The sequence below is a fragment of the Brassica rapa genome, chromosome A04 (genome assembly GCF_000309985.2).
Source record: "Brassica rapa cultivar Chiifu-401-42 chromosome A04, CAAS_Brap_v3.01, whole genome shotgun sequence".
NCBI lineage: Eukaryota > Viridiplantae > Streptophyta > Magnoliopsida > Brassicales > Brassicaceae > Brassica > Brassica rapa.
The window spans coordinates 14,174,643-14,191,442 of NC_024798.2; the positions used below are offsets into that span (position 1 = coordinate 14,174,643).

Genomic DNA, 16,800 nt, shown 5'->3' on the forward strand with positions numbered 1-16,800 from the left:
CTCCTATGAGGTTTGAAGTCATTGGTTCAATGTTTTTTTGGTAATTATTAGGTGATATAGAATTGTCGCCTTCTTATCTTTTACAAGGCATAAATTATTCTTTTCTATAGTTGAGATTGGAAAATGACAGCGCGAGATGTGTATATATGGAAGTCTGTTACACCAAGAAGTGGGTGACCCAATGGGTTATTATTTATATATATTGACAGCTAGGATGGGACCCCCGTTACCAAATGTGTGTATAAATGATCAGTTCTTTTAAATTATGGAGAATGAATAATAATAAAGCTAAAGATAAGCTGGAGTCTCTTCATGTCCAACTCATGTAAGGGTGGGTGAGCCAGGTGGCATTTCTGGCACACCGTCCATGACATCCGTGTGATACTTATATAATAATGGTTGACTAATTTTGCGAATGATCGGGATCTTCTGTACTTATAGATGGTGTGGTCAGTTAGGGTTATTGGCTGGACTGGATCCAAGCCAAACAAGGAAAATATGCTTTAAATGGTTTCAGAGTGTTCTGGTAGAGGCTTTTTAGTTTAAAAAAAAAATAGAAGTCCAAAATATGATAGTGTTAGATAAAATTTTAGATCGGTTTAACTAATATTTTAGTTAATTTTCAATTTACCTAAAATCATATAAAATCTATTAAAAAGCAAATCATTTCAATAACTAGTGAATATACTAAGTATTTCTAACTTTTGATGTTAGGTTAGAGATCATTTGGTCACAACTTTTTCAAAATTTATAATAAGATAAAAATCATTGTATTTTTTTTGAAACACAAACTTCCATTAATAGGTGAGGGGGTCTCCCTCATTTACTACAAGACTTTGCTTAGCAAGTTCATCTGCAACCATATTTTGCAGTCTTGAAATCCAAACAAAAGAGATAAATTCAAACTCAGCTGCTAGAGCTAAGATATCGAAGACAAATCCAAACAAAAATCCTTGTATTTATCTCTAGATTTTTCATGCAAAAGGTTTGGAGAAAACGGAAATGCAGGCATAATGGAGATTGCACCTTATTTCGCATAATCATCCATTTCATCGATAAGAATGTTCGCAACTGATTATCATTTTGTACATCCGGAAACCACAGATATGAAGATGGACTCAAAGTCTGGTTCGATATCCTTAAACTACTCTGTATTGCTCATGTATTAAGTTAAAGCTTACAAAAGTCTCAAAGTGATTCCGTTTTAATATTGGGATGAATAAATTCAACGTTCTTAATAAAGAACCCTGAAAAATTGAAATCGATAAGAACAAACCGTAGATATATTGCATCTCAGACTTGACTTGGCTTCGCTTGCTTCTTGGAATACGGATATGGGGTCTTAGGCAACACGTATATAATACAATTATGGGTAATTTGGACAAAGAAAATTCAAAGTAACCGATAGCTACACGCCTAAAGTTTTTTCATTAATAAAGACTTCAACCTTTTAAATAGTATGCGCTCTTATCGTGTTGAATTCTTATAACCGTGTGAGAATTTTCATCAAACTCCCATTTCCCAAATTGCTTGCAAGTTTATCTCATTTGCTTTTTTTTTTATATATCTTATTTGCAATGGAACGAAAGCTTTTCTTGGGCCAATTCTTGATATGGGTGGTATTACTGTTGGGGCAGCTACATGGATGTAAAAGTTGCATTGAGAAAGAGAGAAAAGCTTTGTTGGAGCTCAAGAAACACCTTATCTCACTGAGTGTAGAATGGGGATACGATACTGTTCAACCTACTTGGACTAATGATACAAAAAGTGATTGCTGCCTGTGGGAGGGCCTTGAGTGCAATCGTACAAGCGGCCGGGTTATCGGTATTAGATAATGAACGATCTGTATTATTGATATCAGAGTACACAATATATACATCATAGAAAGTAGGGTTTTCACGTTAGATATTTACATAAGACACTTTCCATATATATACTCTACACGCCCCCTCAAGATGGAGGTACTTGAGTAACTCCAATCTTGCCAAACAATTCTTGAAATCTTGCTCTCGAGAGCGGTTTTGTAAGAGCATCAGCAAGCTGGTCTTTGGTGGAAACATGAGCAACACGAAGTGCACCAGACTGGACATTATTCCGTATGAAATGATAGTCGAGAGCCACATGTTTCATCCTAGAATGGAAAACAGGATTCGCACACAAGTAGGTGGCACCAACGTTGTCGCAGTAAATCACCGGCGCAGCAGGCAAGTTGATTCCGAGTTCTGACAAAAGAGAACATACCCAACGAAGTTCAGAGGCAGTGTTTGCTACTGCACGATATTCAGCTTCAGTGCTAGAACGGGCAACACCATTCTGTTTCTTTGCTGACCATGAGATGGGAGTCGCACCAAGGTAGATGATGTAAGCGTTCGTGGACACATAATCATCGGGATCCCCTGCCCAGTCAGCGTCGGAGTACGCATGAAGCGAGAGAGGAGAGTTCTTACGTACCAGAATACCGTGAGATGCAGTTCCAGCAAGATAACGTAGAACTCGTTTTGCCGCTTGCCAATGGTCATCAGTGGGTCTGTGCATGAATTGCGACAACTTATTAACGGCATATGCTATATCCGGACGTGTGAAGTCCAGATATTGTAAGCTACCCACAACCATTCGATAATCCGTCGGATTTGAGAGCATGGTTCCAGACGCAAGAGTGAGCTTGGGATGTGAGGCCAGCGGAGTAGACACTGATTTAGCATCTAGCATCTTTGTCTTCGTGAGCAGGTCCTGAATATACTTCCTTTGCATGAGGTGTAGGCCAGAGCTTGTGCGTGTAACCTCAATGCCCAGAAAGTAGGATAAGTTGCCAAGATCTTTGATGGAGAACCGTGTGGCAAGGAGATGAATAAACTGATCAACCAACGCATTGCTACTCCCGGTAACAACAATGTCGTCCACATAAACCAGGATGAAGACCTGATGACCACCATGTGTGTAGACAAAGAGAGATGTATCGGCCACTGAATTTCGAAACCCAGCAGCAAGTAGAGTATGTTTCAGTTCCTCGTACCATGCTCGAGGCGCTTGTTTTAGTCCATAAAGAGCTTTTCTGAGACGACAAACATGATGAGGCCTATCTTGATCAACAAAACCAGGAGGTTGAGAGACATAGACCTCGTCTTGAAGTGTGCCTTGCAAGAATGCATTGTTGACATCAAGTTGACGGATGCACCAGTCATGTCGAACCGCTTGTTCCAGTACAAGACGGACAGTAGTTGATTTAATCACCGGACTAAAAGTCTCAGCATAATCAAGACCATACTTTTGATTGAAACCACGCGCCACAAGTCGAGCTTTGTACCTGTCAATTTGACCATTAGGAAGATATTTTAGTGTAAAAATCCATTTGGTATCAATGACGTTTTGACCCGGAGCTGGTGGAACCAGATCATAAGTGTGATTCCGAGTGACTGCATTGAACTCATCAGTACAAGCATTGCGCCATCTTGGATCTCGCAAAGCTTGGTTCACTGTGGTTGGGATTATGGGTCGGGTGTTTACGGTTAGGGTGAATTTGGAGTTGGGTTTTACGATATTGTTTTTGGCTCGGGTTCTCATCTGATGTTGATTTGTGGGTTGAGGTGGTGGCGGGTTTGTATTTTGAGAGGATGAAGATGAAGTTTGAGCTGGGGACAGGACAGGTGATATTTGTGGCTGAGGAGGTGTGGAGGCTACAGGTTGGTTCGAGGATATAGGAACGGGAATGGAGGATGATGTACCTGTCGAATTCCTTACAGAAGTCATCTGGTCTCCACTAACATTGCTAGGGATAGACGACCTCTGTTCTGCAGTAGATGGAGTTTCAGAGATTACCGGAGATGGAGTTGGCACGATCGTCTGATGAGGGACCGAGCTCGGGGGCGCTGCTGAACTAGTAGATACGAGTGGCCGGCTAGGAACGGGTATAGCTATAGGATAAGAATGTGTGGGTTCTGGTGTTTGCGGTTCGACGGTTGAGGAAGATTTGGGTTGAGGATTACGGTATGGGAAAGAGTCTTCGACAAACTGAACATGTCGAGATGTGTATATTCGGCCAGTAACAGGTTCAAGACAAAGGTACGCGCTTTGGGTAAGCGAGTAGCCGACAAAGACGCAGGGGGAGGAGCGATCGTCGAGCTTTGTCTTGGCATATGGTCGCAGCCATGGGTAACACAAGCAGCCGAACACACGAAGTTTGAGGTAGTTGGGTGGTTGATGAAAGAGCTTGGCGTAAGGAGAGCTGTTGTGAAGTACTGGAGACGGCAGCCTATTAATAAGGAACACGGCTGTGGCGAAAGCATATGGCCAATAGGTTTTGGGAACACCCGCTTGACTGAGTAATGTAAGCCCAGTCTCGACAATATGTCGATGCTTCCGCTCGGCGATACCGTTGTGTTCTGGAGTATGAGGCGGAGAAGTAAGATGTGAGATGCCATTAGCGGTGAGGAATGATCTGAGACCAATATACTCTCCTCCATTATCAGAGTATAAGGTAACAATCTTGGTGTTAAACTTGTTCTCAACCAAAGCCTTGAACGCAATGAAGATCTCACGAACTTGGGATTTTTGTTTAAGTGGGTAAAGCCAAGTGTATCGGGTGTAGTGATCAACAAAGATAAGGTAGTATTTGAACTGATCGGTAGAAAGAAGTGGGGATGTCCAGACGTCACTATAGAGACATTCAAGTGGTCTGTGTGTTTGGATAGTGTTTAGGTGAAAAGGGAGTTTGTGGGTTTTATTCATGAGACAATCAGAACATGCAAACTGTTTTTGAACTGAATCAACAACTGGTAATGAAAACTGAGAAACAACAGACTTTAAAATAGAAGTAGAAGGATGGCCAAGTCTTGAATGCCAAGAGGAGATAGAGGTTTTGGGTGATGGTGAAGCATGATAGGTGGCGATTGGGGAGGATGGGATAGGCCACTCGTATAGTTCGTTCTTAGTTTTGCCTTGGAGCAAGCGCGCCCCCGTGCTGAGATCCTTCACCTGAAAATGTGCCGGAAAGAATTCGACAGATACTTGGTTAGTGTTGCATAATCGGTAAACAGAGATGAGATTTCTATGAACATTTGGAACATATAAGACATCTCTTAAGGCTAAGGATTGAGAGGGAGTAGGGAGTATAGATGAACCAGTGTGCGAGATCGCAAGACCGCTACCATCAGCTATGGTGATCTCCTCGCCACCGTTGTACGGTTGGTGTAGTGAGAGATTGTTGAGATCACTTGTAAGGTGATGGGTTGCTCCGCTGTCGAGGATCCAGTTACTTGCGCTGTACGGAGCTGCGGCGAGATTCGCGCGAGGCTGCCAAGGAGCTGAAGTGTAGCCTGTGCCGGAAGAGGAACCATGTTGTTGCAGTTGAGAGCATGTCCTTGCACTGTGCCCATACATACTGCATATCTGGCACCGGCCTTGATAGCCACGAGAGTTACCTTGACGATTATCCTGTCTAGGAGTGAAGCTCTGTTGCTGCCATGTTTGTGCTTGGCGGTTACCTTGACGATTGTTGCCTGCATAGCGATTCTGGTTCCTGATGTTGTTGTTGTTGTGCGGTTTGTGCCCAGTGTGAGTCGCTGCATTCGCCGTAATGGGAGCAGAAACTGGCGCCGTTGCGACGGTTTGAAGCTTGACTTCATGGTTAAGCAAGCGCTCATGAACTTCGGTTAGAGATGGAGGAGTGTCACGGCTCTCAATCTGATCGATGACAGTTTTGTAATCCTCCGGAAGACCGTCGATGACGTACTCGATCTGATCTTCATGATCAAGTGGTTTGCCAAGTAACGCGATCTGATCAAAACGAGTAGTTAAACCTTGAAGATACTCATCGATGGTCTTGCTGTCCTTCTTCCAGTATTTCAACTGATGCTTCAGTTGTTTGAAGTGAGCGCGACTTGGCTTAGCGTAAGTGTCGGAGAGTGTGGTCCAGATCTCAGCCGCAGTGGAGGCAGGGGACAGGATCGGCTGCAGGGAGGTCGAGACAGCTCCGATCAGGGCTGAGAAGAGCAGCCGGTCTTGGCGTTTCCACAGAGTATACGCCGGGTTTGTAGAGATGACGCCTTCATTTGTAAGCGTGGGGGGTGGGATGATCATAGATCCATCAATGTGCCCCGCTAGGTCATATCCATCAAAGAGAGCATGGACTTGACGGCTCCACATCACAAAGTTGGTGGAGGTAAGCTTGGAAACGTTCGTCATGTTGACGTTAATTACGGTTTGAGTATCGGAGACGTTAATGGTCTCACTGTTGCTGGCCGGAGATTGTGACATGGTTGTGAGATATAACTTTGAAACGAAGAAGAAGATGAGAAAAGAGGGGGAGGTGGCGGCCGCTTAAAGAAAAATAGGGATCTTAAGCTCTTGATACCATATTAGATAATGAACGATCTGTATTATTGATATCAGAGTACACAATATATACATCATAGAAAGTAGGGTTTTCACGTTAGATATTTACATAAGACACTTTCCATATATATACTCTACAATCGGGATATCCATTGGTGACATGATGTTTGAAAACTTCAGTTCTCCCCTAAATATTTCTTTGCTACAACCTTTTGAAGATATTCGAAGACTGAGCCTATCCGTTGAACAGAACGGATTTGATGGCTTCTTTGATGATGTTGAAGGTATTCTTAAGGTTTTTCACAGCGTTAGATTACCCTTTCTGATGTCTAGGCCATGTAGAACAACATTACAATCAATTAAGTATTCTGTTAGAGTGAAGAATACTATGAAGTAAGAAATCTAAAAGCTCTATATTGCTTGGATGATTCTAACAACCAATACTTCATCCATGTGTTTATTGGAGCTTAAAAGGAATAGTATCTAATACATATCATATTCATCATAAGTCCATATAGTTCTATTTTCTTTTGCTTAAAAGTATAAATGTACTTACTGAAGTGATTAGGATATCTTGTTAATGGGCGTTTTGTTTCCAGGTTATAAAAGCTTAAGGAGATTAAGAAACCTTGAGATTTTGGATCTCTCTTCAAACAGATTTAACGACAGCATATTTCCCTTTCTTAATGGTGCATCATCACTTAAAACTATTTTTCTTCACAATAACTTGATTGAAGGCCCTTTTCCTGCTGAAGGTGTGTTTTTCTAATTTAGTAACCGCTACAATTGCTATCACTCATTTTGTTCTTATTATTCTTACTTTCTCTTGGACTCTCTTTTAGAACAAAAAAACTTGACAAACTTGGAACTGTTGGATCTGAGTCTAAACATGTTAAAGGGCTCCTTGTCAGGTACCATCTACGTCTACTATATACCAATGTCTTTTGTCTTTATTAAAATACTACAACCAATAACCTCCACTAAGTGTATAACTTGTAACAGATTTAACTCGGCAGATATCCTATATTCATATTAACTAAATGTGCATTGATTTGTGTCTCTTTGATTTGCAACAGATTTTACTCACCTCAAAAAACTGAAAACTCTAAATCTAAGTTCCAATTACTTGTCTAGCTCAATGGAATTACAAGGCAAGATTCTTCCATTTTTCTTCTTTTGTTTAGTGTTAGATGAAATTAGCTCATTTATATTTAACAATGATCATTTTTCAAGGTGAAATGTCTTGGTCTTTATTTTGTTTCAGAACTAAAAGATTGGACAAACTTGGAACTGCTGGATCTGAGTCGAAATTTTCTAAACGGCTCCATGCTAGGTAGGATATCTAAGTCAATTGTTCCATAATTGTTGAATTAGTTTATGCCATCTCATAAATAAATCGTATTCATATTAATTATAAGTGTCTTGTTTTTTTTTTGTGTCGCAGAGTTTTCTTACCTCAAAAAGCTGAAAGCTCTAAATCTAAGTTCCAATCATTTTTCTAGCTCTATGGAACTGCGAGGCAAGTTTTTTCTTTGGTTTATTTTATTACGAATGGAAATGAATATATAGCTTCTTTATATTCAGACAATGATCATTTTCAAGGTATAATAATCCTTTGGCCTCTTCCTTATTATTCAGAACTAAAAGACTTGATCAACTTGGAACTGCTAAGCCTTGCTCAAAACAGTTTCAGCGGACCTATACCAGTAGAAGGTGACCTATGTTTGCTTTTCCTTTTAAGATTATATGTATGAGAAGTGTCTCCTAAATTCTTGAGTACAATACAACTCTTCTTATTGTTCTCATTATCTTCTTGTTTTTAAAACCCTCTTATTACAGTATTTTGTGAAATGAAGAGTCTGCGGGAGCTCAATCTTAGAGAAAATCAGTTTGTAGGCCAGCTTCCTCTTTGTTTAGGTAGTTTGAAGAAGCTACGAGTTCTCGACCTATCATCCAACCAATTTAGCGGAAATATACCATCAAGTTTCATTAGCCTTGAGTCCCTCGAATATATTTCACTATCAGATAACAACTTCAGTGGCATATTCTCGCTCAACCCACTCACCAACCTCACAAATCTCAAGGTGTTAAAACTTTCAACAACGTCGTCTGATATGCTACAAGTAGTAGTCAGAGAGTACTTGGCAGTCAAAACTTCAACTCAGTGTTGCTGTACTACGATCTTGCAGCTTGAAAAAAATCCCTTCCTTTTTTCTGTACCAGAAAAACTTGCGTCTAGTTGATCTATCCAGCAACAAATTATCCGGAAACGTTCCTACTTGGCTGCTAGAGAATAATACACAACTTGAAGTCTTACTCTTGCAGAGTAATTCATTTACTACCTTCCAGATGCCTACAACTACAATAGTGCATCATAATTTGCAATTATTGGATTTTTCAAAAAATGATATTGGTGGGCTGTTCCCTGATAACATTGGCCGTCTGCTTCCCTATCTTGTACACATGAACGGCTCAAACAATGGACTACAAGGAAATTTTCCATCGTCAATGGGCGAGATGAAGAACATTTCATTTCTTGACCTCTCTAACAATAACTTCTCTGGGAAGTTACCTAGAAGCTTTTTCACCGGCTGTTTTTCACTGAAATACCTGAAGCTCTCTCACAACAAATTTACTGGCCATGTCCCTCCTAGAGTAACAAACTTTACTTCATTGGATGTGTTGAGATTGGATAACAACTTATTCACAGGGGAGATCGGAGTTGGTCTGCTTAGCTCCAACGCTACATTGTCGATTCTCGACATGTCCAACAATCTTCTCACAGGTGCAATTCCTAGTTGGATATCTAACCTATCTAATTTGGAATTTCTATTGTTATCAGATAATAACATCCAAGGCGCAGTACCACCGTCTTTGGGGAACATGTCCTCAGTTTCATTTTTGGACCTCTCTGGAAACTTATTATCTGGAGCCATACCTTCATACGTTGGTCACTACGTGAGATATCTCTTCTTACGAGACAACAACTTCACAGGAACAATTCCAGACACATTGTTGGCACGTCGTGTCCGAATACTTGATCTGCGGAACAATAAGCTCTCCGGGACTATCCCGGAGTTTGTCAGTACGGACTTGGAGGATCCCCCAGAGCTAAGTATTCTTTTGTTGAGGGGAAACAGTTTAATAGGATCGATTCCAAGGCAGCTGTGTGATCTGAGAACTATTAGAATTTTAGATCTTTCACATAACAAGCTCAATGGTTACATACCTTCATGCCTTTACAACTTATCATTTGATCTCGGAGTGGCAGAAGAGGATACAAATATCTACATTGGGGAAGATTACAACCCCACGAGCTTTCAGTTGGAATATTACAAATCTACATTTGTTGCGGAGAAGCTTGTAGTAAAGTACACTACCTATCATGAAATTGCGATAAATTTTGCAACAAAAGAAAGGTATGATTCTTATACTGGAGGAACTGAGTTCAGTGAAGGTGTACTTGGTTATATGTATGGAATAGATCTGTCAAGCAATGAGTTAAGTGGTGTTATCCCAGAAGAGCTTGGAAACCTCTCGAGAGTTCGAGCACTTAATCTGTCTCACAATTTCTTGTCGGGTTCTATACCATCCAGCTTCTACAATCTGAAGGATATTGAGAGCCTTGATCTTTCTTACAACGAGTTACATGGAAGCATTCCTCAACAGCTAACCAGTCTTATTTCTCTTGCCGTGTTTGATGTGTCTTACAACAATTTGTCAGGAATGGTTCCCCAAGGAAGGCAATTCAATACCTTTGACAAGAGCAGCTACGTAGGCAATCCTCTTCTTTGTGGACTACCAACCAATATAAGTTGTGATCAGGCTAACGAGAGGTCAGAGGAAGAAGATAATGGAGGAGGGGAAGAAGAGGACGAGGAAGCTGTTGTTGACATGTTGGTCTTCTATTATAGCACTGGCTCAACTTATTTGACAGCGTTGATATGCATTCTTCTACTTATGTGCTTTGATTGTCCTTGGCGTCGATCATTGCTACGCCTTATTGATGCTTTCATCGCTTCAATAAAAACTATGTTTCTTTGAAATCATTTGAGCCAAATGTGGAATCTTATTGCAAAATGTTTTCGAGTGTTTCAGACTCGAGCATCAATTCCTAGTTACTTCTTGAAGAATATAAAAAATTTAAAAGTTCACATCCTTCTTTTTTGTTGAAATATATGCAATCATTTTAAGAACTACTATCCCTCTGTCCAATTTTATTCGTTTACATGTGCTTTGGATTTACCGTTTCTAAAAATCCATGTTATTCAATCTCTTTTACTCTCACTTACGATAGAGATTGTGTGGAAGAAGACGCACAGCTTCCAATGATTCCTTGTCTCCACTTTGAGGGTTCATAATTTGGGAACTTGGCCCCATCTTAATTAATGATTAAGATTAGTCAACAAATAACAATAATAGCGACAACGAAGACTCTTAATAATGACTCGCTTTCTTACTTTATTATAATCCCACTCAAATCATATCGTATCCACACAAATATAATCGTTGGCCAGATTCTTCTCATCAACCACATTCATTGAACTAGACCACATTTCGTTTTTGAATGGGACACACACAAACGTAAATCAAAGTCAAAAAGTCATGTTTTCACATACAATCTGATTCTCTGTCCCATATACAGTCTTAAAGGTGTAATAATTTCTCAGATCTCGAAAGGATACCAAAAATAAAATACAACGAAAAGAGAATTTTATTCAATACTTCATTAAACCATCCCAAAGAGCATATACATAACTTAGTACAGTGTTCATACAGATCGTAATACAGTTGCCAGGGAAAAAAAACGAGGGCTCTGGAAAAAAAAACAACAAGAAAAAACTCTTCAAAGAGTTTGTTGCAACAAAAGCCAGAGCAAACCTCAAAGAAAGAACCCATGGCAACCTGAACAAAATCTTGAACACGTGTACACATCACACAGACCCTTTCGAGGAAAACCAAACATGAACAAGACAAGCGACGCAAAGAAAACGAAACATACAAAACAGGAGATGATAAACCCTAAAATCTCGGTAATACCCGGTAAGTATATTCTCAAGCAACCACACGACATTCCGGTTTCATGGTAAGCTAGAGTTCCCCCTGATCAAAAGGGAAACCCCTGCAAAAACAACATTGACTGGAAAAAGAAACCGGAAGCCGAACTACTTGGAAAAAAGGGTAATACCGAGCTTAGCGAGAGAGACACACGCCTGAAAAAGAGCTGACACTTAACTTGGAACAGTAGTACTAAGATACCTTCATTATAGGTGGATAGAGTAGTAACGTGGAATTGGTGGATCAGGAGAGGATGTCGCATTTGTAAAGCCTCTCGACTAAGAAGTCGACAGTGGAACAGGACACTGATCGACACTGTTGGAGATTTAACCCCAATAAAGTCGAACCCAACTTAACGATGGATGGTAAGCTCTTGTCAGTGACCATAGCGCAACCTGCCATGGATAAGATCTGCAGTTTGAGTTTATCAGAGGAAGCCAATGCTTGAATCCCAAAATCAGAGACCGAGCATTTCGAAAGATCCAAATCACTTAGAATCTGGCAGTTTGCTGCAATAGAGACTAGACTGGCGTCAGAGATCTTGCTACATCCATCCATGTTCAAGACTTCGAGAGTCAAACCGTTGCGAGCAGAGATGGCAGAGACGACTCTGTCTGTCAAACCGGAACAGCCACTGAAGTTCACCTTCACAAGAGAGTTCTGAAGTAGATGTAGAAACCCAGACTCTGTTATCCCCTTGAGCCCACACAGCTCAATATCTTCGAGCTGAGGGCATAGCTTCCCAAGTGCGGCAAGGTTTGCATCTCCAAAGCCAGGGCAGTTGCGAACAGACAGAGAGCGTAGACCACTGCAGTGAGACGAAGCAGGTAATCCCGTGGCGAGATCTCTAATCCCCAAACAGTTCACCATTGAGAAAGCCTTCAGCTTTGCACCACAGTTCAAAAGAGAACCAAAAAACCCAAACTGGGTGACCCTGTGGCACTCTTCAAGCTGAATACTCTCCAATGACAAAGAACCCTTCGCAAAAGAGACCAAACCGTTGTCGGACAACAACGGGGATTTACTGATCAACGCCTTTTTCATGTTCGGGCATCCCTTCCCAACAGATTCAAGCCCTGTGTCAGTCACTCCCTGGCAGGCTGTGATGGTTAAAGAGTTCAACTTTTGCAGCCCAATACCATTTCCCATGACCCAGAATCCCTTCTCGGTCACGTGCGACAAACCAGCGAGCACAAGTTCAGTGACCGACAAGCCGTAATGACCAACAACCGCAAGAGACACATCAGTGACATTCAACATCTGAAGCTTAAGCTTCGTCAGGGAACACGTGGTGTTAGACAGTAAGGCGGCGACTCCTTGATCCCTCACCAGAGGACAGTTCTTGATAGACACCGACCTAAGCTTGGAGCAAGACCGTGCAACAGCTTGCAGGCCTTCATCTCCGATCCTCAAACAAGCCTCCAAACTAAGCTCGCTCAAGTTAGGACAGCTCTTGGCGATCGCCACCAAACCCTTATCCGTGATTGCAGGGCAACGGCTCAGGTCAAGCTTCTCAAGCTGAGGGCAACCCTCTGCGATCTCCAAGAGACCAATATCAGTAACAGCAGAAAGGTTACACAGGGAAAGAGAGCCGAGAGAAGGGCAGCTCCGACCAATCGACCTAAGACCAAGATCCGAAACCTTGTCGCTTCCGCGAACAGAGAGTTTCCCGAGTCCACCACGGCCAGCAGTTCCAACAGCGACAGCAGCTAGTCTAACATCAGTCGCCTTCTTCTTCCCATCTAAGCTCCTAGATAAGCATCCTTCACAGTCATCTTCGGTTTTGTTGTCAACATCAAGCTCGCTTTGTCGGATGCTGGTTACAAGAGTAAGCCAGTGTTTGGAGACGAAAGCGCAAGCGGTCCTCTCTTGTGGGCCAGGTAAACGCCTGAAGATCTCGAAGAGGCACTCATCAGGAAGGAGGTCGATAGAGACTGGCTTCTCCTCCTCCTCAAAAGCACTGAAGAGCGAAGGCGCAGCAGCCACGACGCGAGACCTCTTGCAAGGAGGGTAATAGCAATCAACGAGGGACAGGAAAATGTTAGCTTCCTTTGGATTTGAGCCACGTCGGTAAAACTCACTTTCACCTGAAAAAAAAAAAAAAAAAAAAATCTTATTAAATTTAATTCATCACCATCAGATTCAACTCAAAATCTAGATCTATTAATCGCAGATCTATAAAATTATTCCAGCTCATCATACACGATCGATCGTATTCAGATCTATAAAAATTCCAGCTAAAAACACATTCAAACGCCTAAAATCTAATCGAATCCCTTAGATCTAAGAGACTCACCAGCAAAGCTATAGATCTGAGACATGATTCGAGCTCCAACTTCCCAGGAAAAAAAACGAAAGCGCTTATTGATTCAACAAGCGAAAACCCGTGGGAGAGAGCAAAAACGATAGATCCGAAGACGGTGAAGAAGAGAAGGAACGAATCAGCTTTGATTGTGTTGAAGAAAGAGATGAACATGAAGAAAACCCTATCGTATAGGGCAAAAAGGAGCAAGGGAGAGAGAGAGAGAGAGAGAAGGAAGGAAAAAAATAAAGGTGGAGAGGAGAGAGGATATGGGTCGCAACAATGAGGTGAAGATGTGGTTTTTTATACTCTGGATGAAATGTAAATGCAATGTATCTGTTCCTATAAGCTAAAGATCTTTCTTTATTTATTTATTTATTTTTTATTTTGTCTCTATATTTATTGCCACACAAAAAAGAAAGAACTGCAGAGGAAGCCCCCTCCAGAGCGCGTTAAGGCAAAAAGTAAATAAAATGGCCAAATGGGGGTGAGAATCCAAGGTGTTTGGTAGTTGGGATAACTCTATTCCTCTCCTTTGTATTTGCGACCTACGGTATCTTCCATCTTCTTTTTCCTTGGGAATTGTGAGGCTATGTATGTAATTTATCAGAAATGCAAGTAGAGTAACGGCCGGGTTTCCTTGACCTTTGATTTCGAGATCCTCAAGTGGGAATAATGTGGGATCTAAACACACATGACACAACTAACTGAGAGACTCAGAATATCAGTGCCATGGGTCATACAATTCTGCTGTTTCTTCCCTAAATATGATTTTCTATAGCTGAAGAAATGGTGAATGAAACATTAGTTAGATGGTTAGTTTCAATAAAAGTTCATAGTTTGACTGAATAAAACAATAGCTCCAAAATTCGTAAAACAAATTAGTTATGATAAATATCATTCTACAACCTTATTTTATATTTTCTCGGTTTTGAGAATAAATCGAGAAAAAAAAAAAAAAAGTGTTTGAAAGAGGTTTAGGACTTGCACGGTGAAGATCGACTCATAATAGGATGCGATCAACCAATTTTAAGAGGACTGGTCGATTTGATCGAGTATGTCTGATCCTTCTCCATTTGCAATTTTTTTCTTTTTTCATCGTCGAGGTGCTTAGGAACCAAGATCGACCGATCGTTGTAGATGGATCGGTTGGTCTGTCCTAGATCGACCGACGCTGAAGTTCATGGTCAATCCGCTGCCCATTCGTCTTTTCTCTTGTTGGAAGCTTGTATAAACTTGGCCAAGATCGACCTGTCTAAACCATAATTTCCGGAAATCTCATAAATTGAACCCATATAACACATACTAAGACTGTCACATCATACTTTTGAAATAATAATCACGAGCGTGCAATTTTTAAAACGTTGGCGATATATATAAACCATCAAAGGAAACAATGTTAGAAAATGGTTGGAGACAACACCACAAAGTTTAATTTTTCAACAACTAAACCTCATCTTCAACCACAGCAAAATCGATGCATTCTTCAAAACCACTAACATTTAGAAGCCCACTAACATTATACGAGAACCAATTGCATCCAGCCCGCGAAAAGCAACCAAAAAGAACATAATTCTAATACCATCTCAAACATGTCATGCCGACCACCAAAACACATGTGAAGATAAAATCTCAATTTTGAATAAAACACATAAAAACGTGACCACACAATGTTGAAAACACGAGTTCATATTTGTTTAAAATCTCCTTGAAAAACACTACAACTTCTTTTTGTAGTCACGTGTCATCATATAATTCTTAAAATCTTTAGAGAAATAGATTGGTTCATCTAATTATATCATAAGTTTTTTATTAAACTAATCATAAATTTATTGTTAATATTATTTCTTATTTCCTTAAATAAAAGTTAAGAAATTGTCTAATGTGATTAAAATATATGACAATTAATGATTTTGAATAATAAAGATTTGATAAAATTTAATGTATTTTCTATCATATTTGCTTAATTTTAAACTATTACAATAAATTAAATAACTACATTAACTATATAATAAAAATTTAGATTTTTATATATATGTTATATTTTGATTTTTTTTTTAAATGACTATAAATTACTAAAACTGTTAAAGGTATCACATTCAAATTTCATCAATATAACATTCAATATTATTATATTCAATATATGTTATATTGTCTGTTATAATTTTTATAATTTTTATAAAATTATAACAATAATAAAATAAACATTCGGTCGTTGGTCGCAAGAACCTATGATCACAAAACAAACAACATTTCATCACATTGTCATAAGAGAGAGTTACACATAAAGACACATTCTGTCTTTTGTTTACCTATAAAGACACATTCAGTATTTAACACACTTTTTGTGTACGGATGCCACTGTTGTGGACGAAAAAGTCCTTTGTTGGAGAAACAAGCAAGGATGTTTGGTTTAGAATGAAAGAAGAAAAAAACTAAATAGTCACTTATTTGTTTGAGAAAGTAGGTTTATCGGTTAGTGAGTCTATTTTAAGCCTTTGGATGAGATGCTAATAAACCATATCTAATGGATGAGAAAACGACAGTACAAAAACTTAAATTGTTGATAGTGACTCATCAAGATTTGAGTTTAAAAAAAAAAGTAATACTAACTTTCTTTTTTTCTTCTTCAACGAACTTAAAGCTCTTTAGGAAAGTGTGTGAATCTTTCAAATGTTTTTTTGAGTTTGTTTTTGGTTTTCTAGATTTTGATTCTAACAGTGCAGGGAAAGCGTAGAGAAATCAAAGGTGGTCAATGGATGTGTGGATATGGGTTATGTGGATTGGGGTTTATGATTTGGGAAAGTGTAGATAAGAAAGCATAGATAGGGGAGTGCGTACATGTTGTATAATTTAGAATAAAAATTGAAAAATTGTAACATTATATGGAGACACAGAGAGATGTGGACAATGATGGTGTGGTCAGTGACGACATAGACATGGAAATTGCGTATCCACGACTAAGTATCCACCAAATCCTCAAAATATAACCCAACTACAGTTCATGTATCCAACAATACGTATCCACACATTTGTGTCCTTACCCAACATTGCATCCACAACCAAAACCCCCCACATGTGCTTGTGTGTCCACAGATACGTAGCCACGC

General features: G+C 40.0%; 1 protein-coding gene and 1 pseudogene across 2 annotated transcripts; one reads left to right on the top strand and one right to left on the bottom strand.

Moving 5' to 3' along the window:
* Positions 1–153: 153 nt before the first annotated feature.
* LOC103864668 lies at positions 154–11,260 on the top strand (annotated as a pseudogene). The gene is made up of 9 exons (XR_004457815.1): positions 154–1,820; positions 6,470–6,614; positions 6,930–7,085; positions 7,173–7,241; positions 7,407–7,481; positions 7,595–7,663; positions 7,775–7,849; positions 7,969–8,043; positions 8,170–11,260. The product of XR_004457815.1 is annotated as a receptor like protein 21-like (transcript).
* Positions 11,027–13,997, bottom strand: LOC103864667 (EIN3-binding F-box protein 1). Its single transcript, XM_009142427.3, has 2 exons — positions 13,685–13,997; positions 11,027–13,475 (listed from the first exon to the last, which is right to left on the bottom strand). Exons 1-2 carry the CDS (start codon positions 13,707–13,709, stop codon positions 11,632–11,634), a joined length of 1,869 nt encoding a protein of 622 aa, XP_009140675.1. The 5' UTR covers positions 13,710–13,997; the 3' UTR covers positions 11,027–11,631.
* Positions 13,998–16,800: the final 2,803 nt, after the last annotated feature.